The 27,728-nt window shown below is 37.7% G+C and overlaps 2 protein-coding genes across 2 annotated transcripts; both read right to left on the bottom strand.

The window, feature by feature from the left end:
- Window positions 1-2,460: 2,460 nt before the first annotated feature.
- On the bottom strand, window positions 2,461-3,762 carry LOC131145924 (aspartic proteinase CDR1-like). Its single transcript, XM_058095099.1, has one exon. It carries the CDS (start codon window positions 3,760-3,762, stop codon window positions 2,461-2,463), a length of 1,302 nt encoding a protein of 433 aa, XP_057951082.1.
- Window positions 3,763-10,869: 7,107 nt separating this feature from the next.
- LOC131145925 (aspartic proteinase CDR1-like) lies at window positions 10,870-12,186 on the bottom strand. The gene has a single exon (XM_058095100.1). The coding sequence runs from the start codon at window positions 12,184-12,186 to the stop codon at window positions 10,870-10,872; it is 1,317 nt and encodes a 438-aa protein (XP_057951083.1).
- Window positions 12,187-27,728: the final 15,542 nt, after the last annotated feature.

Below are 27,728 nucleotides of genomic sequence, written 5' to 3' on the forward strand. Positions count from 1 at the left end.
CAATTAATACTTTCCAACTTACTATACACAAACTTATGCTTAGTTGCCTTAAACTATTACAATTCAAATTGGAGACCCAAACATGTGCCAAAAGGGAGGCCAAAACCGTGTGGCCTATAGAGCATAAAATTGTGAGGGGCCCACATGGCCATGTGAGGCCCACGTGGGTCTTGGGCTTCATCTTACTTTAACATTTTCACTTGGGTCTTCATGCACTTAATAGACTTCAAGATTAATTATTTAAGTTTTCAAATCTTCAATCCACGAGTCCACAAAATGTCCAAGTGCCAAATTAAATGCCCATGCAAAATATAAAGTCCAACATAGAATATTATCTTCAAGAATACATCTACAAATAATAAAGTCTTCAAAAGTCTTTCATCAAAATGTAGATGATCTTTAAATAATTCCATGTGTACCTACAAAACAATTATGAGTAATAGTGGACATCGGAAGGTCATCCATGTGTTACCATATTGGCAAAGGAGATAGTCAAAGCATGTTGTTTCCCATCACTTATGAAATTACATTTTTAATTACTACCCAAAAATTAATAAAACCATTGGTTGAATTTTGAGGAATAGAATGTTGAGTAGTTGAAGTATATATAAATGATATTTGAAACTTGGCAATAGATGTTCTATTATAATATTATAAATTAACAACATTTGTGCACTATTTTAAAATCATTGATTTGACTTTCAACCACAAGAGTGCTTTTTCTGGAACTTTTACTCAAAAAAAATAAAAATAAAGAAGAACATCCTCGTATTAAGGTTCCAAAAGTTATAAAGATTAAGAAATAAAAAATAAAAATTTGAGACTTTTTTCTAGAGTATGTAGTGAACTAAGTGAAGTGACATTCAAGAGAAGAAATATCATATTGATAAACATGTGAATGTAAAAGAATGTTAATTAAAAGAAAAGGTTTAATATATTTTTAATATTTTAATTATCAGATGTTAACTCCATTATCCCCTTAATAATTTAGGGAATATTAGTGACATTTTTAAAAATTTTGAGAAAATATTTGTAATAAAATGTATAATTTAGAGAGCTCAAATGTGTTTTTTTCCTAATTTATTTTTATTTATGAATATTAGTATACCCATTGTGCTCAATATTGTAATAATTTCTAACACTTTCTTCACTAGAATTATGGTGTGTGAACAATTTGATTTTATACAAATATATGTGACATGATTTTAGTGAAGGGGCAACTTGTGGGACCTAATTAGACTTTTCTTTTTTCTTAAAGCACTGGTTTTGGTTTTAAAATTTCCATAAAATACAATAAGCAATTCATAAATGTTGGCTTAGGATCGAAAAACTATATATATATATATATATATATATATATATATATATTCAAATAATTGAAGTAACAAATCACACTATGTTGAAAAATTAAAATCTACTTTAGGTTGATCATAGTAATGACATTCTCTAATTAAACTATTGTGTCGGGGAAAGACTACCTTCACAATCATGCAGCTTGCCAAACAAGATACAATTCATCAATTCCAAACTTACACATGAGTAACATTGCATTATTCTAAATTAAAGTACCCAATAATTAACTACTAAAATTGAGATACGTACGTAGAACAACTTAATTCAAGGGGAATCACAACTTGGAGCAGTCGGTGGTAGAGGTGAGCATAATTCGGTGAAAACCGAATTAACCGGATTAACCGGCCGAAATTGACCGGTTCAGGTCGGGTAAAAAATCCGGTTCAGTTGGTTCGGTTAAAAATCTATAAATTTTCGGTTAATCGGTTTCGGTTAACGGTTAAAAAAATATCGGTTAACCAATTAACCGAATTACTAATACTTTATATTTTTAATATAATTTATAATAGGGCAGTTGGGGCCGTCGGCGTCGGGCTCGGGCGACTTGGGCGACTCGGTTTCTCAATTTCTCTGCACTCTGCCGAGTACCGATCTGCCCCGCACGGCGCACAGCCACAGGCCGGAACTCTCAGGCCTCTCCATCGGAGTCATCGACTCATCGGATCACCTCTCGGAGAGTCGGAGTCAACAAATCCCCTCTGGCCTCTTTGTCGTCTTCGGCAGCTCGGTGCCTCGGCTCTCCAGAGTCCTCAGCGTCTCAGACTCTTAGCCACCGGCCCACCAGCTCGCCGTGCAAACCCGGACGGCCGGACCCTAGTAACTTAGTAAGTCTTCCTCTTCTCCTCCTCCTCGAGTCCTCGGTTCCTCCTCCTCCTCCTCTTCTTCTTCTTCTTCTTCTTCCAATTTTGTATAATAATCAATTTTAAATAAAATCGGTTAAAATCAGTTTAAATGGTTAATCGAATTACCCGTTCGGGTAATTCAGTCGGGTCCGGTTCGGTTTCTGTGACCAATTCGGTCGGTTCGGTTAATGCTTTTATTTAACCAAATTTTTCAGTTAATTCGGTTAATTACCCGAATTTGACCGAACCGACCGTTTGCTCTCCCCTAGCCGGTGGGCTTAAACAACACCGTCCTGGCATCCAAATCATACCCCACCAGAAAATTCATCTGCGCCAAGTTCCCGAATATCGCCAGCGACGAAGTCGAAACAAAACTCAAGCACACCGTGTCCTTTGCCAGCCTCATAAACGTGTTCAAGGCATTCAACTTCACGTCGGCGCCGGCGAAGTGTACTGTTATCACCGGCACATCAATGTCCTTCTCACTCTTGTAGCACAGCAGCCCTTCCGTATTCTCCAGCGGTTCCAAATCAATCGACGCCTTCACCGCGTTCTCAAAATTCTCGTACATCTCCTCAGGCAAAAACGTGAAAGTCGTACCGGAGTCTATGATTATGTTCCCCTCCTCCCCCGCCGTCAAGATCGAATTCGAAACGAAGTACACCTTTTCGCTTCCCACGCTGATGGATTCCAAAGTCAGGTAGTAGTAAGTGTCCGGTGACTTCGAAACCAAGTCGGTGGAAACAGTCCCGACGCCGGAGACGGCCGCGTCGGCACCGAAGTTCATTTTGCTGGACCCTTTCGAGCAGATGGGCATGAGGCAGTACGAGAACTTGCCGCCGATAATGGAGCTCATCTGGGCGATGGCAGAGTAAGAGCCTCCGCCGAGGCCGACGATGCCCGACCCGTTCTCGTCGAAAGTACCGTTGTTGTTGTACCCGCACCCGAATATGGTGTTGGGCAGCGAAACCGGTTTCCCGCCGGCGGTGCCCACGTTGACGGTGTCGGTGGAGAGGACGCCGATGTTGTAGGACTGGTCGCCGTACTGGGTGGAGTACTCGCAGCCGTTGCTGGTGCCGCACCGGTGGGAGTTGTAGTTCGTGCAGGCGGTGGTGATGCATGAGATGGTTTTGTACGTGGAGGAGTTTTTGGGGGAGAAGAGCGGCGCGTTTTGCTTGTAGCAGTTTGTGCATGGGGCGCACTGCGTCCGGATGAGGTCGCTACCGGTGTCCGCGATTGCGAGGATTTGGGTTGGCGGCGTGCCGATGGATATGTTGAGGAGGTAATCACCGTTGTTGGGGGTGACCTGGGAGAGTCTGCCGCCGTTGGAGGTGGCCAGCGGCTTCGAGACCGCTGCGGCGAAGCGGTTGGCGCGCTCGATGGAGCGGCGCAGGGCAGCGTGGACGCGGGCATAGGGAGTTTCGGAGGGTTTGTAGAAGGGAGATTGCGGCGAGTCGCGCCGGATGAGGTCGACTACAAAGCCACCAGTCGCCGTGGCGGCTTCCGTGAGAGAGGCGGCGGAGATCATTAGGATGAAGAGAGCTGCTATGATTGCTTTGGACTCCATGCTGGGTAGCTATAGAAGCCAGCAAGCGAGGGTTGAAGAAGAAGATGATGATATGAGTCCAGCCACATATTCTCAAATCTAAAAGGTGCAAGACCCCAAGACACCTTTCTAGATTGAGGATTGGAAAATGGTTAGACGTGGTCCAACGAAGAACACAATGAGAAAAGTTTGAAAATTCAGTCTTCCACTTGCTGCAAAACAGAAGCCTATCTAGTCTACTAGCCACTGCTCTGGCCCCCAACAATAAACCAAGTAAAGGGAGCATTCCCCGAAAAGAATCAACCTCCCTCTTGTAAATTCTTTTCTATTAGTGATATGAAAAAAATTAGAAAGTAGAATTAGATACAATAAAGGAGAACAAAATCTAATTTCGTTTTCACTTGATTTTGTTACTTTTCTATCAACCAAATGAGTAGTAAGTGATTCATGTATTAGGAATATTCAACCATGCATTGGTTTTTATCCAGAGTCTCAAGCTCACTGTTTATGTAACATTTAAAAAAATTATTTAATTTTCTTTGTTTATGTATTCACAATCTTCAGTGCATGAATATGTGCATATATATATATATATATATATATAGAGAGAGAGAGAGAGAGAGAGAGAGAGAGAGAGAGAGAGAGAGAGAGAGAGGAGGCCATCTGGCCGTGATAAAATTAAAGCTAGTAATTAAGTAAATGAGGTATTTTCTTCTTTTTCTCCTTATTATTATTATTATTATTATTGCCTTTAAAAGCAAGTTTATAAATATTACTAAGAAAAATAATGAACTTTTATGAATTTAATCCAATAGAACTCACAATTGGATTATGCACGCACACACACATGCGCATATATATATAGCAGCAATTTATTTTAATAAATTCATGAATAATTTTCTTTGAATAAGAAATTCCTTTACATACTAAAGAATGATAATCTGGAAATTAGATAAATTATAGTTGTAATTTCATAATTAAAGAGAGAGGCACAATATCCTCTCCACCTCTTCTGAGTTACCATATTAATTATTACTCTTTGTAATTAGTTATTGATTCATAAGTTCATATCTATTTATACATTATAATAAATTATTAAGATGTCTTTATTATGAAATACCCAAATAATTTTTTTTTCATTCTCTATTTTTTTTTTTAAAAAAAAAAACACGTGTTTAGTAATTTTACTTCTATTTTATTTTATTTTATAATTTTCTAATTATTTAAGTGTGCAACTTACTAGTAGCAAAGGTATCATAAGGTCATTGAGCATTTTGTTTGGGACCCCCAAATTTGTTCTAATGTTAACATTATTTATGATGTCATCTCTTCCCATACTCTTTTCTCTCAATGACGATTGACTTTCCCATTATCTCAAAAGTAAATGAAATTGTATTTTAAAAAGTAAAATAAATGTAATTTAATTCTTTCTTTTTCAAGTTTCAATGTCTCATGACCATTTGACATAATTCTTGAAAGTTGAAATTGACTATCTTTAAATATTCTATTGACTATTACAGTGCCCCTCCCCCATATGGTTTCAAGCGCTCTCTCTCAGTCATTCTTGTCTCTAACTTTCTATTACTCTCATCTTTTTATCTCTTTCTCTCTCACTCTCTCTGCTATTTTCTTTCCACTTCAACGTTTTCGATTCTCTAATTTTTTGTGATTTTGCATCTCAAAAAATTAGAAAAATTAATTTTAAATAAAAATAAAAATAAAACTAAATATAAAGAAATTATAATTAAAACATTCGCTTAGGGTCCCATATTGTGAAGAGCTGACCCTGGCAAAGGTTATCAAATCTTGGAGACCGGATGTTAAGTACTTGCTACATGGTTAAAGGCAGGAAATTCGGTTTTAGGAAAATAAATTATTGTGCTTTAGTCTATAATTTCTACTATTACAAATTATAGGTTTTAGTTTATTGTATAATTCATTGGAGAAAATACACTCGATAACATCTCCTAAACTATATAATTAACTTACTATTGCTAACCAACTATGTGATTTTTTGTGCGCAGGTAAACTTGGTGATCCAGGTGGCAGCTAGGGAGTGGAGGGCAAGGCATCTTCCTCTTTTTCCATTTCCTTTTAATTTCTTTGTTTTTTGTAATTTCCGTGTTTTGCTGTATTTTGATGTACCCCCGTCCCTTTTGTCCTGCAACATATTTTTGTATCATCTTTAATTTCTCTGTTACTTTCATTTACTTTGCACTATTATTTTTTGTGAGAAATTTGGTAAATTGATTATATTTGAGGGTATAATCATTTATTTGATATTTAAGGGCCTAAGAAATATTACAATAATATTTTATTTAGGATTGATTTAATGAAATTAGGATTTTTGGTTCAGGGTCTGGGTGAGCGCCGCAGGTATTTTTCAGGGTCCCTGTTGGCGTAATTCAAGAAATGAGGTAAGAGAAAATTATATATTAAATCAGATTTTATGAAATTAAAGGTAATAATTTATGTTATATTATATGTATGTTTTGGTGTGAATTATTAAAATGCCAACCATGTAAAACTATTATTTCTGAGCCTAGGACCCCTTATTTAGTTATGTATTTGTGGAAATGAATTGAAAAAAGTGAAAGGAATTTTCTGGATAATTATGTAAGGAATGAAAATTGTATTTTCAGCATATAAATGTTAAATGTGGGTTGACCTATTTTACAGGAATATGTATGAATTTTACTGTTAAATTGTGTGACATGAGATTCTTTACAATTATATGTTAAATGTATGAGATGCAAACTAAATAAGGAAAGTATTGAGAATAAAATATGTTATGAACTATGTTACTTGTGTATGCTAAATGCAACCATGTAAATTGTTAAGGGAATATTTCCTTAATAGTTTTATTCTTGCACATGTGATTTTACTTTCTAAGATTTTTTTTTTTGGATTTTCTATTGTTAACCAATTGTGTGATTTTTTGTGCGCAGGTAAACCTAGTGATCCAGGTGGCAGCTAGGGAGTGGAAGGCAAGACATCTTCCTCTTTTTCCATTTCCTTTTAATTTCTTTGTTTTTTGTAATTTCCCTCTTTTGCTGTATTTTGATGTACTCCCGTCCCTTTTGTCCTGCAACATATTTTTTTTACCATCTTTAATTTCCCTGTTACTTTCATTTACTTTGCACTGTTATTTTTTGTTTCTTATATTTTTGCATCCCCTCATGTGCATGTGTCCCTCTCCTCCTTTTGCAATCAAATGTGACATCATGTCTGCCTTTTCCCTTTCTGAATTTTGACTGGCAACTCAACTCCATACTTGACCATCTTGACCTTACGAAGCGACTCGTTAACAAAATGTGACCTTAAGACCTCCCTAGTTTTAAAATTAACACTCACTCTAGCAATGAAAAGGCTAAGCTCAAAACTCTTGACAAACTACAATTTTAACTTAAGATTCAACTTAATAATTTCTGGACTTAAAATTTGGAAAACCTAGTTTTAGTAAATAATGGACTAAATTTTGAAAACTATAGAATTGAAGAAAATACTTTTCAAGACTAATATTAAGGACTCAAATTTTTTGGATTTCAAGACTTAATATGAAAGCAATTACCCGGGGGGGGGGGACCAATAGAACAACCTGATTTTAAAATGAAAGTTAAAATGGATTTAAAATAGAAATACGATTCTGGAGTAAACCAAGACTAACAGGACTTAATAGAAAAATGAAAGAAAAACTAATTTTGAAATTAAGTAATAGTTAAGGAACCCTACTCTAACAGGGACCAATTATTGACTCAGATTTGGATCATAACACCCAGCCAAAGGAAAATGTGTTAAAAAATTAGTGGGTCTTGACGATTAATTTTACTGCTAGAAAGACTCTTACTAGGATTAAAAAAAATCTGACAACTCATGGCGGACTCATAAAAATTGTAAACTTCGGTTGTCATCAAAGGGACTCAAATTTGGACACTACGGGGGTTTCGGGTCTTAATTTTAAACTTTGTTAATATCGGGTCTTCTTGGGAGGGTCTGGTTAAAATTGGGGTGACATTTTGGACAACAAATTATTGTACTTCAGCCTACAATTTCCACTACTACAAATTATGAGTTTTAATTTATTACGTAATTAATTGGAAAAAATATACTTACGCTCGCTAAACTATATCATCTATAAGAAATGTCCCCTTAAATTTTAAAAAAGTGACACTTACATCCCCAAACAATAAGTTGCAAAATACCCCTTCTGTTAGTAAAACACTGTTGAGTCTAGCGAATTAGTAAAATCTATATGCCACATGAATGATTGGTAATATTTTTAGACAAATATTACCTTTATAGGTCTAAGGAATATTATTATTAATAAATTCTACCTTATACATGAATGTTGCAAAGATGCCCCTAAAGAAAAAGACAAAAAAATTATTTTGTGCTCTAATGACCAAAAAATAAAAAGAAAAAAAAAACAAAAGAAATAACTTGTTAAAACATAGAAAAGATTAATTGAATTGTAGGAATAAAAAAATGAGATATAATTTTGAGAAACTGAATAATTAATTTTGTAAAATAAAAATATACTATATCGGGCAACATAATATACATTAATAAATAAGCATATACTATATATTGCAATCTTTACCTATTCAAATAACATATATCTTATTGATCGATGTAGGACGGGTATGGTTGGCCTAGTCCTACGGTCAACCCTCAAGTAAGCACATACACGTAAGTACTTTAATTTAAGAATTCAATCCACCAAACATAAACATCTTAAATTATACTACGATTCACATGTTGCAAGACTTTTGAAAATGTGCATGATTTTATCTAGAAATTAAGTCTCAAGTGTTCGTTTATCAAAAAATCAAGTTTTATGCTGAAAGATGTTATTTCAAAATCCAAGAATGCAAGTTCTATGTTAGCAATGCAATATTCCTACGATTGATATTAGTAAGTAAAAATATTGAAATCTAAGGAATCAAGTGGGCTCCTCTAATATGGGATTCTAGGCTTTAAGTAATGATTCTCATTATAAAACAAGGATTCAAAATAAGTAACGAATTTACCCAAGAGAATCTTTGGATGATTTGACGTTATTCAACACGAGTTTAGACCATGTCAGAAGTCTTTCGAACAAGCTTTGAAACACCAAAATGAAAGTAGCTATGGGTTGTAGGGCGAGGAGGTTGTGTGGGTATATAAGGGGGAGGCCATATGGGTGTTTAGAGGGGAGGCTGTGTGGGAGAGAGAGTGAGGAGGGGGTGATGGTGGTGTTGGATAGAGTGGTCTCTCACCACTTGATCTCAGATGAGAACGATGTAGTCTCATGCTACTCAATCACAAGATTGGAAAAAAACTTCGAGTTTTAACAATGAAGTTTTCTTTTTAATATTAAAAAATATAAGCTGCCCTAGAGTTCTTACAATAAGAAGAATTTAAAGACCAGCATGAGAGACAACACATTGAACATTCTCACAACTCACACACAAGCATGGGAGACAAAACATTAAACACTCTTACTAATTCTAGCACAATTAATACTTTCCAACTTACTATACATACACTCATGCTTAGTTGCCTCAAACTATTACAATTCAAATTGGAGACCCAAACATGTGCCAAAAGGGAGGCCAAAACTGTGTGGCCTATAAAGCATAAAATCGTGAGGGGCCCACATGGCCGTGGGTCTTGGGCTTCATCTTACTTTAACATTTTCACTTGGGTCTTCATGCACTTAATAGACTTCAAGATTAATTATTTAAGTCTTCAAATCTTCAATCCATGAGTCCACAAAATGTCAAGTGCCAAATTAAATGCCCATGCAAAATATAAAGTCCAATATAAAATATTATCTTCAAGAATGCATCTACAAATAATAAAGTCTTCAAAAGTCTTTCATCAAAATGTAGGTGATCTTTAAGTAATTTCATGTGTACTTACAAAACAATTATGAGTAATAGTGGATATCGAGAGATCATCCATGTGTCACCATATCAGCAAAGGAGATAGTCAAAACATGTTGTTTTCCATCACTTATGAAATTACATTTTTAATTACTACCCAAAAATTAATAAAACCATTGGTTGAATTTTAAGGAATAGAATATTGAGTAGTTGAAGTACATATAAATGATATTTGAAACTTCACAATAAATGTTCTATTATAATATTATAAATCAACAACATTTGTGCACGCATTTTAAAATCATTGATTTGACTTTCAATACCTTATTTTGGGAATTATACTTACATTTTTATTTTTGATTTATTGATTTCCAAACACAAGAGTGCTTTTTCTAGAACTTTTACTCAAAAAAAATGAAAATAAAAATAAAGAAGAACATCCTTCGTATTAAGGTTCCAAAAGTTATAAAGATTAAGAAATAAAAAATAAAAATTTGAGACTTTTCTCTAGAGAATGTAGTGAACTAAGTGAAGTGACATTCAAGAGAAGAAATATCATATTGATAAACATGTGAATGTAAAAGAATGTTAATTAAAAAAAAAGGGTTAATATATTTTTAATATTTTAATTATCAGATGTTAACTCCATTATCCCCTTAATAATTTAGGAGATATTAATGACATTTTTAAAAATTTTAAGAAAATATTTGTAATTAAAGGTATAGTTTAGAGAGTGCAAGTGTATTTTTTCCTAATTTATTTTTATTTATGAATATTAGTATACCCATTGTGCTCAATATTGTAATAGTTTTTAACACTTTTTTCACTAAAATTATGGTGTGTGAACAATTTGACTTTACACAAATAAATGTGACACGGTTTTAGTAAAGGGACAACTTGTGGCACTGGTTTTGATTTTAAAATTCCCATAAACTACAGTAAGCAATTCATAAATGTTGGTTTAGGATCGAAAAACTATATATATATATATATATATATATATATATATAAATTTTCAAATATTTAAAGGAACAAACACACTATGCTGAAAAATTAAAATCTACTTTAAGTTGATTTCTCTAGTTAAACTATTGTGTCCGGGAAAGACTACCTTCACAATCATGCAGCTTGCCAAACAAGTTACAATTCATCAATTCCAAACTTACACATGAGTAACATTGCATTATTCTAAATTAAAGTACCCAATAAATTAACTACTAAAGTTGAGGTACGTACGTAGAACAACTTAATTCAAGGGGAATCACAACTTGGAGCAGTCGGTGGGCTTAAACGACACCGTCCTGGCATCCAAATCATACCCCACCAGAAAATTCATCTGCGCCAAGTTCCCGAATATCGCCAGCGACGAACTCGAAACAAAACTCAAGCACACCGTGTCCTCCGCCGTCCTCACAAACGTGTTCACGCTATTCAACTCCACGTCTGCGCCAGCAAAGTGCGCCGTTATCACAGGCACATCAATGTCCTTCTCGCTCTTGTAGCACAGCAGCCCTTCCGTACCCTCCAGCGGATCCAAATCAATCGACGCCTTCACCGCCTTCTCAAAATTCTCGTACATCTCCTCCGGCAAAAACGTCAAAGTCGTACCGGAGTCTATGATTATGTTCCCCTCCTCCTCCGCCGCCACCGCCGCTGCATTCGAAACGAAGTCCACCTTTTCGCTTCCCACGCTGATGGATTCCAAAGTCAGGTAGTAGTATGTGTCCGGCGTTTTCGAAACAATGGCGGTGGACACCGTCCCGCTGCCGGAGACCGCCGCGTCGGAGCCGAAGTTCATTTTGCTGGACCCTTTGGAGCCGATGGGCAGGAGGCAGTACGAGAACTTGCCGCCGATAATGGAGTTCATCTGGGCGATGGCAGAGTAAGAGCCTCCGCCGAGGCCGACTATGCCCGACCCGTTCTCGTCGAAAGTACCGTTGTTGTTGTACCCGCACCCGAATATGGTGTTGGGCAGCGAAACCGGTTTCCCGCCGGCGGTGCCCACGTTGACGGTGTCGGTGGAGAGGACGCCGATGGTGTAGGACTGGTCGCCGTACTGGGCGGAGTACTCGCAGCCGTTGCTGGTGCCGCACAGGTGGGAGTTGTAGTTCGTGCAGGCGGTGGCGGTGCATGAGATGGTTTTGTACGTGGAGGAGTTTTTGGGGGAGAAGAGCGGCGCTTTTTGCTTGTAGCAGTTTGTGCATGGGGAGCACTGCGTCCAGATGAGGTCGCTACCTGTGTCGGCGATTGCCAGGATTTGGGTCGGCGGCGTGCCGATGGATATGTTGAGGAGGTACTCACCGTTGTTGGGGGTGACCTGGGAGAGTCTGCCGCCGTTGGAGGTGGCCAGCGGCTTCGAGACCGCTGCGGCGAAGCGGTTGGCGCGCTCGATGGAGCGGCGCAGGGCAGCGCGGACGCGGGCATAGGGAGTTTCGGAGGGTTTGTAGAAGGGAGATTGCGGCGAGTCGCGCCGGATGAGGTCGACGGCGAAGCCACCAGTCGCCGTGGCGGCTTCCGTGAGAGAAGCGGCGGAGATCATTAGGAAGAAGAGAGCTGCTGTGATTGCCTTGGACTCCATGCTGGGTAGCTATAGAAACCAGCAGAGCGAGGGTTGAAGAAGAAGATGATGATATGAGCCCACGACGTGCATGAATATGTGCATATATATAGAATGAGAGAGAGGAGGCCATCTCGCCGTGACAAAATTAAAGCTAGTAATTAAGTAAATAAGGCATTTTCTTCTTTTTCTCCTTATTATTATTATTGCCTTTAAAAACAAGTTTTTAAATATTACTAAGAAAAGTAATAAACTTTTAAGAATTTTATCCTAAGAATCTCTCGTAAAGACACAGCAATTGAACTCACAATTGGATTCCACATGCACGAACACACACATACGTATATATATAGCAGCAATTTATTTTAATAAATTCATGAATAATTTTCTTTGAATAAGAAATTCCTTTACATACTAAAGAATGATAGATCTGGAAATTAGATAAATTCTAGTTGTAATTTCATAATTAAAGAGATAGGCGCAATATCCTCTCCAGCTGGTCTGAGTTACCATATTAATTATTACTCATTAGTTATTGATTCATAAGTTCATATCTATTTATACATTATAATAACTTACTAAGATCTCTTTATTATGAAATACCCAAATAATTTTTTTTTTCATTCTCTATTTTTTTTTAAAAAAAAAAACACTTGTTTAGTAATTTTACTTCTATTTTCTTTTATTTTATAATTTTCTAATTATTTAAGTGTGCAACTTACTAGTAGCAAAGGTATCATAAGGCCATTGAGCATTTTGCTTGGGACCCCCAAATTTGTTCTAATGTTAACATTATTTATGATGTCATCTCTTCACATACTCTTTTCTCTCCCTGATGATTGACTTTCCCATTATCTCAAAAGTAAATGAAATTGTATTTTGAAAGTAAAATAAATGTAATTTAATTCTTTCTTTTTCAAGTCTCAATGTCTCATGACCATTTGACACAACTCTTGAAAGTTGAAATTGACTATCTTTAAATATTCTATTGACTATTACACTGCCCCTCTCTCACATGGTTTCAAGCTCTCTCTCTCTCTCTCTCTCTCTCTCTCTCTCTCTCTCTCCTCTCTAACTCTCTATTACTCATCTTTTTCTCTTTTTCTCTCTCACTCTCTCTGATATTTTCTTCCCACTTCAATGTTTCGATTCTCTAATTTTCTATAATTTTGCATCTCAAAAAATTAGAAAAATTAATTTTAAATAAAAATAAAAATAAAACTAAATATAAAGAGATTCTAATTAAAACATTCGCTTAGGACCCCATATTGTGAAGAGTTGACCTTAGCAAAGGTTATCAAATCTTGGAGACTTGATGTTGAGTACTTGTTACATGGTTAAAGGCAGAAAATTCGATTTTAGGAAAATAAATTACTGTGCTTCAGTCTGTAATTTCTACTATTACAAATTACAAGTTTTAATCTATTGCATAATTCATTGGAGAAAATACACTCGATAACATCTCCTAAACTATATTATTAACTTTCTAAAAATACTGACTTCAACTTCTAAAAAATGATACTTATATCTCCCAAATTATCTTCATGACCGCAAAATATCTGTTCCTTAACAAACAATCTAATGGATAATTATAATCTATATGCCCCATGAATGGTTAGTAATATTTTTTAGGCAAAATTACCTTTATAGGTTTAAGGAATATTATCGTTAATAAATTCTACCATACAAGTGTGGCTAAGATACCCATAAGGAAAAAAAATAAACAAAGAAAAAAATATTGCTTTGTGCTTAAATGTCAAAAAAAAAAAAAAAAAATGACATGTCAAAACATCTAAAAAATGATTGAATTGTAAAAATAAAAAATTGAGATAAAATTATAAGGAATTGAATAATTAATTATATAAAATAAAAAATATACTATATCTACATTATACAGTTAGTATAATATATATATACTATGTATTACATTCTTTACCTATTCAAATAACATATATTTTATGAAATCATCTTTTACTACAAAAAAATAAAAAAAATAATTTAAGCTTAATAAAAAGAAATAATTTTTTCTTGTTTATAAAATTTTAATAGAATTTATACATAATATATATAAGTGATATTTAAGACTTCAAAATTGTTGTTCTATTATAATATTATAAGTTATTATCATTTGATCTTAAAGTTAAAATTATTGATTTTACTTTGAATATCTTACGGTGGTTTCCAACCATAAGAGTGGTTTCTTATTTTATTTTATTTCTAAAATTTTAATTCAAAACAAAGCAGAGTGGGGACCCCATAATCGAAAAATTCAACAAGTGGCTGACATTTTGGAAGGCCAACTATCTCTCAGTGACTATTGCTACAAAACTTGATGGCTTATATATGATGGGTGGAGATGACTCACTCAATCATTGGTTGTAATTAAAACTCAGTGAGGGTTGCACACAAATACACTCAATTGATTTCAATCTGAAAAAAAAAATATTACAGAGGAATTCTAAATACACAAACTCTCTTCTCACTAGTTATTCACTCTCTTTACACCACACATTACATTACACACACACACACACACACACACACACACACACATCTATTTATAGCAATTACTAGGATAGCCAATAAGTTTGCAATCACCTCTTGATGAATAAAGAATGTAAATCCATTCATGCTTTTTCTTTCATCAAGATCTCTTCCCCAATCACTATTTGAGTAGCCAATAAGTTTGCAATCACCTCTTGATGAATAAAATATACCATCAGTGATGGTACCCTTGACAAAGCGGAGTATCCTCTTCACTGCATTCAGATGGGACTAGTCAGGAGTCTCCACGTACCTGCTGACAAGTCCAACTCCATAGAGTATGTTTGGTTTGGTGTATGTCAAATACCTCAAGCTTCCAACTAGAATTTCAAATATGTGGGATCAACATCTCCTTGCTCATTCTTGCTTAACTCCAATCCTATTTCAATTGGAGTTGTCACAGGATTGCATTTGTCCATTCCAAGTTTCTTCAGTACTTCTCTTGCATAGTGGCTTTGGAGATGAAGATTCTGTTCTTACATTGCACGACTTCCATGCCAAGAAAATGAGTCATCTGGACAATATCCGTCATTTCGAATTCTTTGAGCATGCTCCTCTTGAAAGCAGAAAACATATCTGGATTATTGCTTGTAAAGATTAGATCATCAACATATAGGCAGACAATCAGCATGCTCCCGTCCGTCTCCATCTTAATGTATAGCGTATGCTCGTAGGGACACTTCTGAATTCCCTTCTTCTAGAAATAATCATCAATAATAGAGTGCTTTCTTCATCTTGTACACTCTATCTTCTTTTTACTTCTTCACATATCCAGGTGGTTGATCGATATAGATCTCTTCTTCCAGAAAACCATTCAGAAATGATGATTTTACGTCTAATTGGTAAATCTTCCATCCATTTTGTGCTGATAGTGAAATTAGTAATCTGATGGTTTCAAGCTTGGCAACGGGGGCAAAGATTTTTCCAAAATCAATCCCTTCTTTATGCTTGTAGCCCCTAGCTACAAGTCTTGCTTTGTATCTCTGAATTTCTCCTTGAGCGTTCTTCTTGGTCTTGTAGACCCATTTCACACCAATAGTTTTGCGGCCCTTCGGGAGATTTGTCAACTCCCAAGTTTTTTTCTTCTCGATGGATTGAATCTCCTCATCCATCGCTTTTCTCCATTTGTCTTTTTCATTACCCTCTTCAAAGTTGATCGGGTCGCTAGCCAACAATAGACAATATAGTGCAACATACTCTTCTATTGTATCTGTAGTTTCATATAGGTCAACTAGATTATGAGCTCCTTTAGGCCTCATGTATGAGATTTCACACTCAATTGGTGATGAAGCTTAATTCCTCTATGGTAAACCGTGTGGAGGTGTCTGCAGCTCGGGAACTTGTGTTTCGATAGCCACTTCTCTTGGAAGATTCAACTGTCAAGCGTCAATTCTGCATCTTTGGAAGATTCAACTTGGCCCCACTTCCAGGATTCATTTTCTTCAAAAATGACATCCCTATTGTGAATAACTTTCTTGTTGATAGGATTGTATAGTCGATATCCCATGGTGCTATCGCTGTATTTAACAAGGATATATTTCTCTCATTTATCTTCCAACTTTGTCCTTCTTGCCTTTGGGATCTTGGCGTAGGCTATGGAACCAAACACCCTAAGTTGACTTGCAACGACCTGAAGAATAATGGTATTTAAATAATAAAGAGGGAGAAAAATGGAAACATGAACAGAAGGAGGTTGTGAATAACTTTCGCTCGCGTTCGTCAACGACATTGCATTTTGGGGATAATAATAATTTTAGGAAAGTTGCCAAGCTTTGTCGACGAACACAAGATTTCGTTGACGAAGGTCTTCAGGATTTCATCGACAAACACAAGGTTTCGTCGACGAGAAAATACCGAGAGACAGTTTGGGCTGCTCTGAATTTTGTCGATGAATACAGGGTTTCGTCAACGAATTTACTAAAGGATTTATCGACGAAGTGACGTGTCTTGTCGACGAATGTGGCACTATAAATAGCTAAAAACCAGATATTTATCATAATTCAATGCCCCTCTCTCTCTCCTCTCTTTCTCTACGTCTCCCTCTCCCTTCTCTCTTCAATTCTGGCCCCATAAGTTGCCGAATTGACAATCCAAAGCTACCATGACGTTCCTGGCGAAGTTCTCTACAAGTCCGCCAGAGCGGATCGTCGGGAAAATAAAGTTGGATTCCATCCCAAATCCAAGATAAGACTTTCTACTCAACATTTAGATTTTTGACAGTTGAGAAAATTGTTATACGCTTAGAAATACTGAACTTTAGTTCTGGGGAATATTGTTTTCAGGGTATTGAGTTAGGAACCTTGCGAGTGCGGGGAAGATTTTCTTAGGGGCTTTTCAGGAATCAGGTAAGGGGATAAACTAAGCTAGTTTTGTTTTGAAAAAATGCATATATATATATATATATGTAGCATTTGATTTACGAAAAATAAATATATTTATATATGAGTTATATTTGGGAAAATACTGCTAAAATGATGGTATATTGAATATGTGAAAAATCGGTTAGTGTGGCATGAGTATAAATGATATGAATTACTGTTTTCTAGAAATATGATTATGATACGGAAAATCGGAGAATGGGCCGTGATTTTGATATATGTATTTTTCAGTGTACGGGGTGTGATTTTGATATGTTTGCTAGCGTACGAGCTGTGCTATGATATGCTTTCCAGCGTACGGGCTGTGCTATGATATGTTTGCCGACGTATGGGCCGAGCTATGGATGTGATTTGCCAGCGTACGGGCTGTGCTATGATATATTTGCCAGCGTACTAGCCGAACTATGGATGTGGTTGCCAGCGTATGGGCTGTGCTATGATTTACCGGCGTACGAGCCAAGCTATGATAAAATGTGTAATACCGGAGTACGAGCCGATGATTTTCATGATATACGTATATATGTAAAATGATATGATAGATTTGATAATTAATGATATGAGATATTCATGTATCATAGTTTCAGTATATATTATATGATATCAGAATTTGGTTGGCTTGGTCTAGGCTAGCACTTGCACGGTACCGTTGCTATATGTCCATGGTCTTCGTGATCATGATATTTGTGTTAACGCTGATGTAAGGAGTGGTGTGAGATTGGATTATCGATGTGGTTTATAAGAAGTGTGTGTGATCGCCCCTGGTGTACGGACCAGGCCAAGCAGACCCATTGGACTTACAAATTGTACGTTTGACCTTGCAATGGTCGGCCAATCATTGTCAAGTCCCGCCTTTGGGCCACACAACCCCAGTCATGTGGGGGTAATACAGGACAACAACCAACTACCCTACCAGGGATGTTTTTGTGTTATTATTATTATTATATGAGATGAGATATGTTTATGAAAATACAGTATATTCTGCCATTTGTTGATATATATATACATATATATATATATATATATATATATGTTTTTCCAGATTTGACAAAACAGTACTAAATATGATATGTATGGTATATGTAGAACACAAAATACTCATGTTGCCACACATTGGTATTAGTTTATTTCCTTTACTGAGAGGTGTCTCACCCCTAAATTTTACAAACTTTTCAGGAGCCCCAGATAGGAGAGCGAGAAAAGCCCCGCTGATATAGTACTGTTATCTGCCCTTTCTGAAAGGTAAGTTTTTGTAGGGACATTTAGATTTTGTGGGAAATGTCCCTAGATCTGATTTTTGGGATGTATATACTGAGATATAGTGATTGTAGTAACTCTGGTATTGTGATGTATAATATGATGAGATGTTTATGATTGTATGTTTCCAGCTGCTTAGGCTTCTGCTATATGTTCTGATATATCTCTGGTACCCATGGGTCTAGGTGGATTATGATATGCTAAGATGGGTGAATTTTATTTTATTATTATTGAAAAAAGATGTGGAAATTAAGCAGGTCGTGACAGTTTGGTATCAGAGTCTAGGTTGTTAGGTTCTGTAGACTTTAGAATGCAGCGAAAACAATACTAGAGTTTAGGAGATGATTTAAGGTTGTTCTACAGTCTAGAGGTAGAACTTTCATGATACTTTCTATGTTTTTCCTAGGGTGATGATTTCAGGAAAATCATAGTAAGCTATTGTTGGGTTGTGTTCATAGAATATAGGACTGGGGATTAGAAATGAGTTAGAAATGTTGAGATAAGTGGTGAGGATAGGTGGGTAAATTATGAGGATAGAATTTCTAAGTTGTGTTTGTCGTTTCGAAGATGGACCCAGGAGGAAATAGTGCCCATGTCAGTGGCAGTGATGGAGCAGGATCATCAGGTGCAGCTGAGACCGACTCTGACGCGGTATTACGTAGCGTGGCTCAGTAGGTTATGGCTGAGATCGCTAAGAGCTCAAGGGAGCATAGTGGTCCATTTGCAGGCCATGAGTGCACTATAGAGAAATTTACAAAGATGAATCCTCTGGCGTTCTCAGGTGGAGTTGATCCTATAACCGCTGAGAACTGGATGTAAGAGATTGAGAAAATCTTGACTGTGTTGCAGTGTACTGAGGAGCAGAAGGTCCTCTTTGCCACCTACAGACTGACAGGAGAAGCCGAGAGGTGGTGGACTGCGGTGAGACTATTAGAGCAGCAAAGGGTGACTCTGATAGCTATGACATGGAACCAGTTTAAAGATTTGTTTTTGATAGGTATTTTCCAGCTACTGTCAGGGAGGCTAAGGTAGAAGTGTTCCTAAGTCTGAAGCAGGGACAGCTATCTATCTAGCTAATATGCAGCATGTTTCATCGAGCTCTCTCATTTTGCCTCGTATATTGTTCCTGATGAGGTGAAGAAGACGAGGCAGCTTGAGAGAGGCTTGAGGCGGAGCATATTTAAGCAGGTGGTGGTACTGCGGATCCAGGATTTTACAGAGTTAGTCGACAGGGTGGCCTTGGCAGAGATTGGTGAGTGACTTGATGCAGAGGAGCAGGGACAGAGGAAGAGATCTACATCTACCGGCTACCAGTAGGGTTATAGACCGGGCCAGTGGAGGAGAGGAAATCATGGCAGAGAGTGGAGACAGGAGATGGGAGGACGTGAGGTGCAGATAGGGTAGGGTCCTCTAGTTTGTCAGACTTGTGGTAGAAGGCACTGGGGAGAGTGTCGAGTTGGTGGTGTGATGTGCTATCGCTGCGGTAGATCAGGGCATATGGTGCAAGACTGTCCTACCCCACTAGATGCAGTTTTGGTGTGCTATCGCTACAGTAGATTGGGGCACATGGTACGAGACTGCCCTACCCCAAAAAATGCAGTTCTAGCTCCTAGACCATGCTAGGGAGGTAATCAGGCGCCACATAGGGGCCAGCAGAGGAATACGGCTCCAGCAAAGGTGTTTACTTTGACGTCGGTGAGGCTGAGACGTTAGGTGACGTGGTGACAGGTATGGTTATTATGTTTTCTTTTAAAGTTATTGCATTGTTTGATTCAAGAGCTACACACTCGTTCGTGTCTTCAGGGTGTGTTAACTAAAACACAGTCATTAGATGTCGAATTGTTAGTATCTACACCGACTGGGTCGGTAGTGAGGTGTAGTAGGGTGCTCCGAGGTTGTCCAGTTGATATTCAAGGAAAGACTTTGTCTGCTGATCTGATGGTGTTAGACATGCACGAGTTTGATGTTATATTTGGCATGGATTGGCTAGCACCTAATTTTGCCAGCATAGATTGCCGAGCACGAGAAGTGATATTCAGATCTCCGGGAAAAGCATAATTCAAGTTCATAGGGTCGCGAGTGCAATCCTCGCCTCAGCTAGTTTCAACTATTCAGGCCAAGAGACTACTATTAAGTGGTTGTCAGGGGTTTGTGGTGGTTGTGAAGGAGATGTCAGAGAATGAATTGAAACTTACTAGCACGCATGTAGTAAAGGAGTATATAGATGTTTTCCCAGATGAGTTACCAGGCTTACCACCCGATCGTGAGGTAGATTTTTCTATTGATCTACCTTCTGGTACAGTGTTGATTTCTAAAGTACCTTATCGAATGGCGCTAGTAGAATTGGAAGAATTGAAGAATCAGTTGCAAGATCTACTTGATAAGGGTTTCATACGACCCAATGTATCTCCGTGGGGAGTTCCAGTTTTATTTGTGAAAAAGAAAGACGGGACTTTGAGGATGTGTATAGACTATAGAGAAATTAATAAAGTGACGATTAAGAACAAGTATCCTCTACCTCGTATTGATGATTTGTTTGACCAGCTCCAGAGTAAACGGGTGTATTCGAAGATTGACATTAGATCCAACTACCATCAAGTAAAAGTGAAAACAGAAGACGTCTCGAGGATGGCCTTCAAGACTAGGTACGGGCATTACAAGTTTCTTGTTATGCCATTTGATTTGACGAATGCTCCTGCAGTATTTATGGACTTGATGAACAGAGTCTTCCACTAATATTTAGACCAGTTTGTTGTTGTTTTTATTGATGATGTACTAGTCTATTTGAGGAGCTATGAGGAGCATGAGACGCACCTGAGGTTGGTTTTGTAGACACTTCGGGAAAAGAAGTTGTACGCCAAATTAGTAAATGTGATTTCTGGCTTGAGAAGGTCGTGTTTTTGGGGCATGTTGTATCTGGAGATGGTATTTCCGTGGATCCTAGTAAGATTGAGGCGGTAGTGAATTGGGCTAGACCGAGGAACATCTTGGAGATTAGGAGTTTCTTGGGGCTAGCTGGCTATTATCGCCGTTTCGTTGAGGAATTCTCAGCTTTGTTAGGACCTTTGACACGACTGATGAGGAAGAATGTTAGATTTGAGTGGGACGATAGTTGTGAGCGGAGTTTTCAAGAGCTGAAGCAGAGGTTAGTCCCAGCGCCTGTATTGACCATCCCATCTGGGGGTGAGGGGTATACCATTTACAGTGATGCGTCCTTGAAGGGACTTGACTGTGTATTGATGCAGTATGGTAGGGTAGTGGCGTATGCATCTAGACAATTGAAAGAATATAAAAAGAACTACTCTACACATGATCTTGAATTGGCTGCAGTGGTACACGCATTGAAAATTTGGAGGCATTACTTGTATGACGAGCAGTGTGAGATCTTCTCCGACCATAAAAGCTTAAAGTATTTCTTCACGCATAAGGAACTGAAAATGAGGCAGAGAAGGTGGTTGGAATTAATTAAAGATTTTGATTACACTATCAGTTACCAGCTAGGGAAAGCGAATGTGGTAGCTGATGCGTTGAGCAGGAAATCCATGGAACCAGCGTTGGCGGCTATGGAGATCTAGAATCCGATCATGATGGATCTGGAGAGACTCGACATAGAATTGATAGAGAGTGATCTTCCAGTGTGTATTGCCAGCCTAGTAGTACAACCTACTCAGTAGGAAAGAATTAAAGCCGCCCTGAAAGAAGGCTCAAAATTAGTAGAGGTGATGGACATAGTGCAGAGTGGTCAGGGGGAGGAATTTAGTATTGCAGATGATGGAGCTTTGTGGTTCTGTACCAGATTATGCGTTCCTGCCGATACTGAGATCACGAAGACCATTCTAAAGGAGGCTCACAGATCTTTGTATACAGTTCATCCCTATAGCACGAAGATGTACAGAGATCTGCGAGAGTCGTACTGGTGGAGTGGTATGAAGAGAGAGATCGCCGAGTATGTAGCCCAGTGTTTGATGTGCCAGCAGGTAAAAGCTAAGCACTAGAGGCTGCAGGGCAGTTGTAACCATTATTTATCCCAGAGTGGAAGTGGGATCATATATCTATGGACTTTGTGTCAGGACTGCCAACAACATTACATGGCCAGAATGCCATCTAGGTGATTGTCGACCATTTGACGAAAACCACCCACTTTGTACCTATCAAGATTAGCTACTTTTTTAGTCATTTAGCGGAGATCTACATTCAGGAGATAGTTCGTTCTCATGGGGTGCCAGTATCAATTGTGTCAGATCGAGACCCGTGATTCACGTCACAATTTTGGAGGAGTTTGTAGGAGGCTCTGGGGTCTCAGTTATTGTTTAGTACGACATTCCATCCTCAGTCAGACAGGAAGATTGAGAGGACGAAACAGATACTAGAGGATATGCTCCGTGCATGCGTATTAGAATTTGGGGGTAGTTGGACTCAGTTCATTCCATTAGTAGAATTTGCGTATAATAATAGTTATCAGTCCAGTATTGGCATGACACCGTTTGAGGCTCTATACGGTAGGAGATGTTGATCTCCTTTATTTTGGGATGAAGTGGATGAGCGGCGAGTAGTGGGGCCAGAGCTTGTGCAGCAAGTGAGTGATAAGGTTCGGCTTTTCAAGGACAGGATTAGTGCAGCTCAGAGCCGACAGAAAAGTTATGCTGATAATCGCCACAGGAATTTGGAATTTGATGTGGGCAATCATGTGCTTTTGAAGATGGCTTCGATGAAAGGGGTTATGCGATTTGGGAAGAAGGGTAAACTTAGTCCTAGGTTTATCGGTCCATTTGAGATTCTAGATAAAGTGGGACCGGTAGCCCACAGGCTAGCTTTGCCACCTGTATTTTCCAAGATCCATGACGTATTCCATGTTGCTATGTTGAGGAAATACTTCCCAGATCCTTCTCATATCACTAGTTATGATGAATTATAGCTTAGTGATTCACTGGTATATAAGGAGGTACCAATACAAATTCTGGATAGGAAAGTACAGGAGTTACGTGACAAGAAGATTCCTCAGGTAAAAGTTTTGTGAAGAAATCATGTGGTAGAAGAGGCTTCTTGGGAATCCGAGGAGCATATGAGGCAGAAGTATCTGCATCTATTCCAAGAAGTTTTATTGAATTAAATGTAAGTAGTTAGGTGGTTTTATTTTGCAGGTACATGTAATGGTTAATTAGTGTAATATTTTAGTTTTGGGAGAAAATTTTATTTTGTATATGTAATCTCCCAAGACTCGGAATGTAACCACGGTATTCCTCCACCACAAGTGAGGGTAGATAATAAAATAAGTAGACCCTTTTCTTGTTAAGGGATGATGAGTTACGTGAATAGTATATTTTGAGGACAAAATTTTATAAGGAGGGGAGAATGTAATGATCTAAAGAATAATGGTGTTTAAATAATAAAGAAGGAGAGAAATGGAAACATGAACAGAAGGAGGTTGTGAATGACTTTCGCTCTGCGTTCGTTGACGACATTGCATTTTGGGATAATAATAATTTTAGGAAAGTTGCCAAGCTTCGTCAATGAACACAGGATTTCGTCAATGAAGATCTTCAGGATTTCATTGATGAACACAAGGTTTCATCGATGAGAAATACAGAGAGACGGTTTAGGCTGCTCTAAATTTCATCGACAAATACAAGGCTTCGTCGATGAATTTACTGAAGGATTCATTGACGAATCTGGCCCTATAAATAGCTAAAAACTGGATTTTTATCATAATTCAATGCCCTTCACTCTTTCCTCTCTCTCTCTCTCTCTCTCTCTCTCTCTCTCTCTCTCTCTCTCTCTCTCTACGTCTCCTTCTCCCTTCTCTTTTTGATTCCGGCCCCATCAGTCGCCGGATTGACGATCTGAAGCTACCACGATGTTCCTGGCGGAGTTCTCTACAAGTCTGCCGGAGTGGATCGTCGAGAAAATGAAGTTGGATTCCATCCCAAATCTAGGGTAAGGCTTTCTACTCAACATTTGGATTTTTGATAGTTGAGAAAAGTGTTATACGCTTAGAAATACATAACTTTAGTTCTAGAGAATATTGTTTTCAGGGTGTTGAGTTGGAAACTTTGCGGGTGCGGGAAAGATTTTCTTAGGGGCTTTTTAGAAATCAGGTAAGGGAATAAACTAAGCTAGTTTTGTTTTGAGAAAATGCATGTATATATATATATATATATGTAGCATTTGATTTACGGAAAATAAATATATTTATACATGAGTTATATTTGGGAAAATACTGCTAAAATGAAGGTATATTGAATATGTGAAAAATCTGTTAGTGTGGCATGAGTATAAATGATATGAATTACTGTTTTCTGGAAATGTGATTATGATACGGAAAACCGGCGAATGGGTTGTGATTTTGATATATATATTTTATGGTGTACGGCCGTGATTTTGATATGTTTGTTAGCGTACGAGCTATTCTATGATATGCTTGCTAGAGTACGGGCTGTGCTATGATATGTTTGCTGGCGTTTGGGTTGAGCTATGGATGTGATTGCCAGCGTACAGGTTGTACTATGATTTGTTGGCGTACGGGCCGAGCTATGATAAAATGTGTAATACCGGAGTACGAGCCTATGATTTTCATGATATAAGTATATATGCAAAATGATATGATAGATTTGATAATTAATGATATGAGATATCCATGTATCACAGTTTCAGTATATATTATATGATATCAAAACCTGGTTGGCTTGGTGTAGGCTAGCACTTGCATGGTACCGTTGCTATGTGTCAATGGTCTTCGTGATTATGATATTTGTGTTAACGCCGTTGTACGGAGTAGTGTGAGATTGGATGATCGATGTGGTCTATAAAAATGCAGTATGTTCTACGATGTGTTGATATATATATATATATATATATATATATATATGTTTTTCTAGATTTGACAAAACAGTATTGAATATAATATGTATGGTATATGTAGAACATGGAATACTCATGTTGTCACACACTGGTAATAATTTATTTCCCTTACTGAGAAGTGTCTCACCCTTAAATTTTACAAACTTTTCAGGAGCTCTGGATAAGAGAGCGGGAAAAGCCCTGCTGATATAGTACTGTTATCTTCCCTTTCTGAAGGGTAAGTTTTTGTAGGGACATTTAGATTTTGTGGGAAATGTCCCTAGATCTAATTTTTGGGATGTATATACTGAGATATAGTGATTGTAGTAACTCTGGTATTATGATGTATGATATGATGAGATGTTTATGATTGTATGTTTCCTGCTGCTTAGGCTTCTGCTATATGTTCTGATATATCTTTGGTACCCACGGGTCCAGGTGGATTATGATATGTTGAAATGGGTGAATTTTATTTCATTATTATTGAAAAAAAAAAATGTGAAAATTAAGCAAGTCGTGACATGACTAACACTGGGCTTGTGAGTACTCTAGGCTTCATGTGGCGGCTTTATGTCAAGACTCTTCGTAGGACACTAGTTAAAAAGATAAACTGCACATGATACTGCTTCTGCCCAAAAACTCTTGGGCACATTCTTATCCTTTAATATGCTCCTGGCTATGTTAAGGATCATGCGGTTCTTCCTCTTAGTTGCACCGTTCAACTGGGGAGTGTAGGTCGATGTGAACTATTTTTGAATCCCTTGTTACCTAAAGAATTCTAAGAAAGTTTCATCCTTGTACTCTCCTCCTTGGTCTTATCGAAGTGACTTGATGCGATAGCCACTCTATTTCTCCACAAGGGCTTTGAACTCTTTGAACTTCTTGAACACCTCTGACTTCCTTTTCAAGAATTAGACCCAAGTCTTCCTACTGTAATCATCAATGAAGGTAAGGAAGTATCGGTTCTGTCTATTTGAAAATGACCTCAATGGACCACACACGCTTGTGTGAACTAGCTGGAGTGGCATGGTAAATCTCCAGTCGTCTTGCTTTCCAAAGCTATTTATGTGTTGCTTGCTCAGAACACAACTTTCACATATCACATTTGGGTAGTGGATATTGGGTAAGCCTTTCACCATCTTCTTGCTTCCCAACTGTTTCAAACTTTCAAAGTTAAGATGTTTGTGCCTAAGATTCCATAGCCAGTCTTTGTATTTGATGATAGCGCTTAAACACCTTGGTGTATTATGTTGAATGGCGAGCGAAAACATTCAAATTTTTGCCATTTGTACTCGAGTAATGAGCTTACCTCGAGCGTCTATTATCACCATCTGCTTATCTTTGAGGCTAATTCGGTAATCTTTCTCCACAAGCTATTTGAGACTAAGTATATTAGTCCTCATGGTTGGCACATAGTATACGTTAGAGATAAAAGCATGGTCTCCATCCTTCCTCTTGATTAGGACATTTCCCTTTCCTCGAACTAGGACTTTAGAGAGGTCACCAAATGATATCTCTCCTTGAACATTATCATCAAGTTCATTAAATAAGTTCTTTCTACCAGTCATGTGATTGCTGGATCTAGAGTCAAGGTACCAAACATTTTGATCTTGGTGCATTGAACTGTGTGCCATCAACATCAACAATTCTCCTTCGATTTTCTCCTTTTTTGCAAAGTTAGAATTTTCATTTACTTCGTGATTTTGAGGATTACCTCTACACTTATTGCCGTAGTGTCTGTACTTGTGGTAGTTGTAGCACTGAACGTTTCTCTTGTCTACGTTTGGGCTGTTATTGTATCCCTATCTTCTTCCTTGTCCTTTGCCTCGTGGGACATCATTTTTTTGATTGTGTCCTTCTCTAGTGGGACCTCTTCCGCCTCTGCCAACTTCTATGGAGTCAAAATTTCCAAAATATCTTCCACAAAATCCTCAGCCTCGTCCTCTTCCTCGCTGTGATGTTCCCCCTTTATCGTATCTATCTATAGTGAGAGGCAACTTTATTTAGAGGGCTTGCTATAGTGCTTTATCTTCACTCCTTCTGTTGACTTTTTTCTTATGGGCTTGGAGTGAGCCAACAAGTTTTTCTATGGACATCGTTTATAGTATTTTGTTTCTTCCATGGTCACAGCTATATAATCAAAATTTGGATCCAAATATCATAAAATTTTCTCAAAAATTCTCTCGTCGTTGAAAGTGTCTCCATTTCTTCTCAATTGATTTGATGCTACCATAACTCATGTATAGTAATCAGTAATAGATTCAATAGACTTCATTTTTAAAGATTCAAAATCACCTCGCAATGTTTGAAGATGAATTTTCTTCACTTTGTCTACACCTTTGTGTGTTTGATGGAGAGAGTCCCAAACTTCTTTAGAGGTCTTGGTGGAGGCGATGATTTCGAGCATGGCCTCATCAAGGCCTTAGTAGATAATGGACTTCGCCTTGCAATCCTTCTTTCAATCGGCTCGAAAGATCATTCTTTAAGCATCAGACATAGTTGCTTTGGATTCTTTTGATGAGCTTTCTCTGTACCCATCGTCAATGATGT

The sequence above is a fragment of the Malania oleifera genome, chromosome 13 (genome assembly GCF_029873635.1).
Source record: "Malania oleifera isolate guangnan ecotype guangnan chromosome 13, ASM2987363v1, whole genome shotgun sequence".
In the NCBI taxonomy this organism is placed as follows: domain Eukaryota; kingdom Viridiplantae; phylum Streptophyta; class Magnoliopsida; order Santalales; family Ximeniaceae; genus Malania; species Malania oleifera.

What these genes read in the sequence shown, in the direction of transcription:
- LOC131145925 (XM_058095100.1), bottom strand. Translation starts at nt 12,186, where the DNA reads ATGGAGTCCAAGGCAATCACAGCAGCTCTCTTCTTCCTAATGATCTCC.
- LOC131145924 (XM_058095099.1), bottom strand. Translation starts at nt 3,762, where the DNA reads ATGGAGTCCAAAGCAATCATAGCAGCTCTCTTCATCCTAATGATCTCC.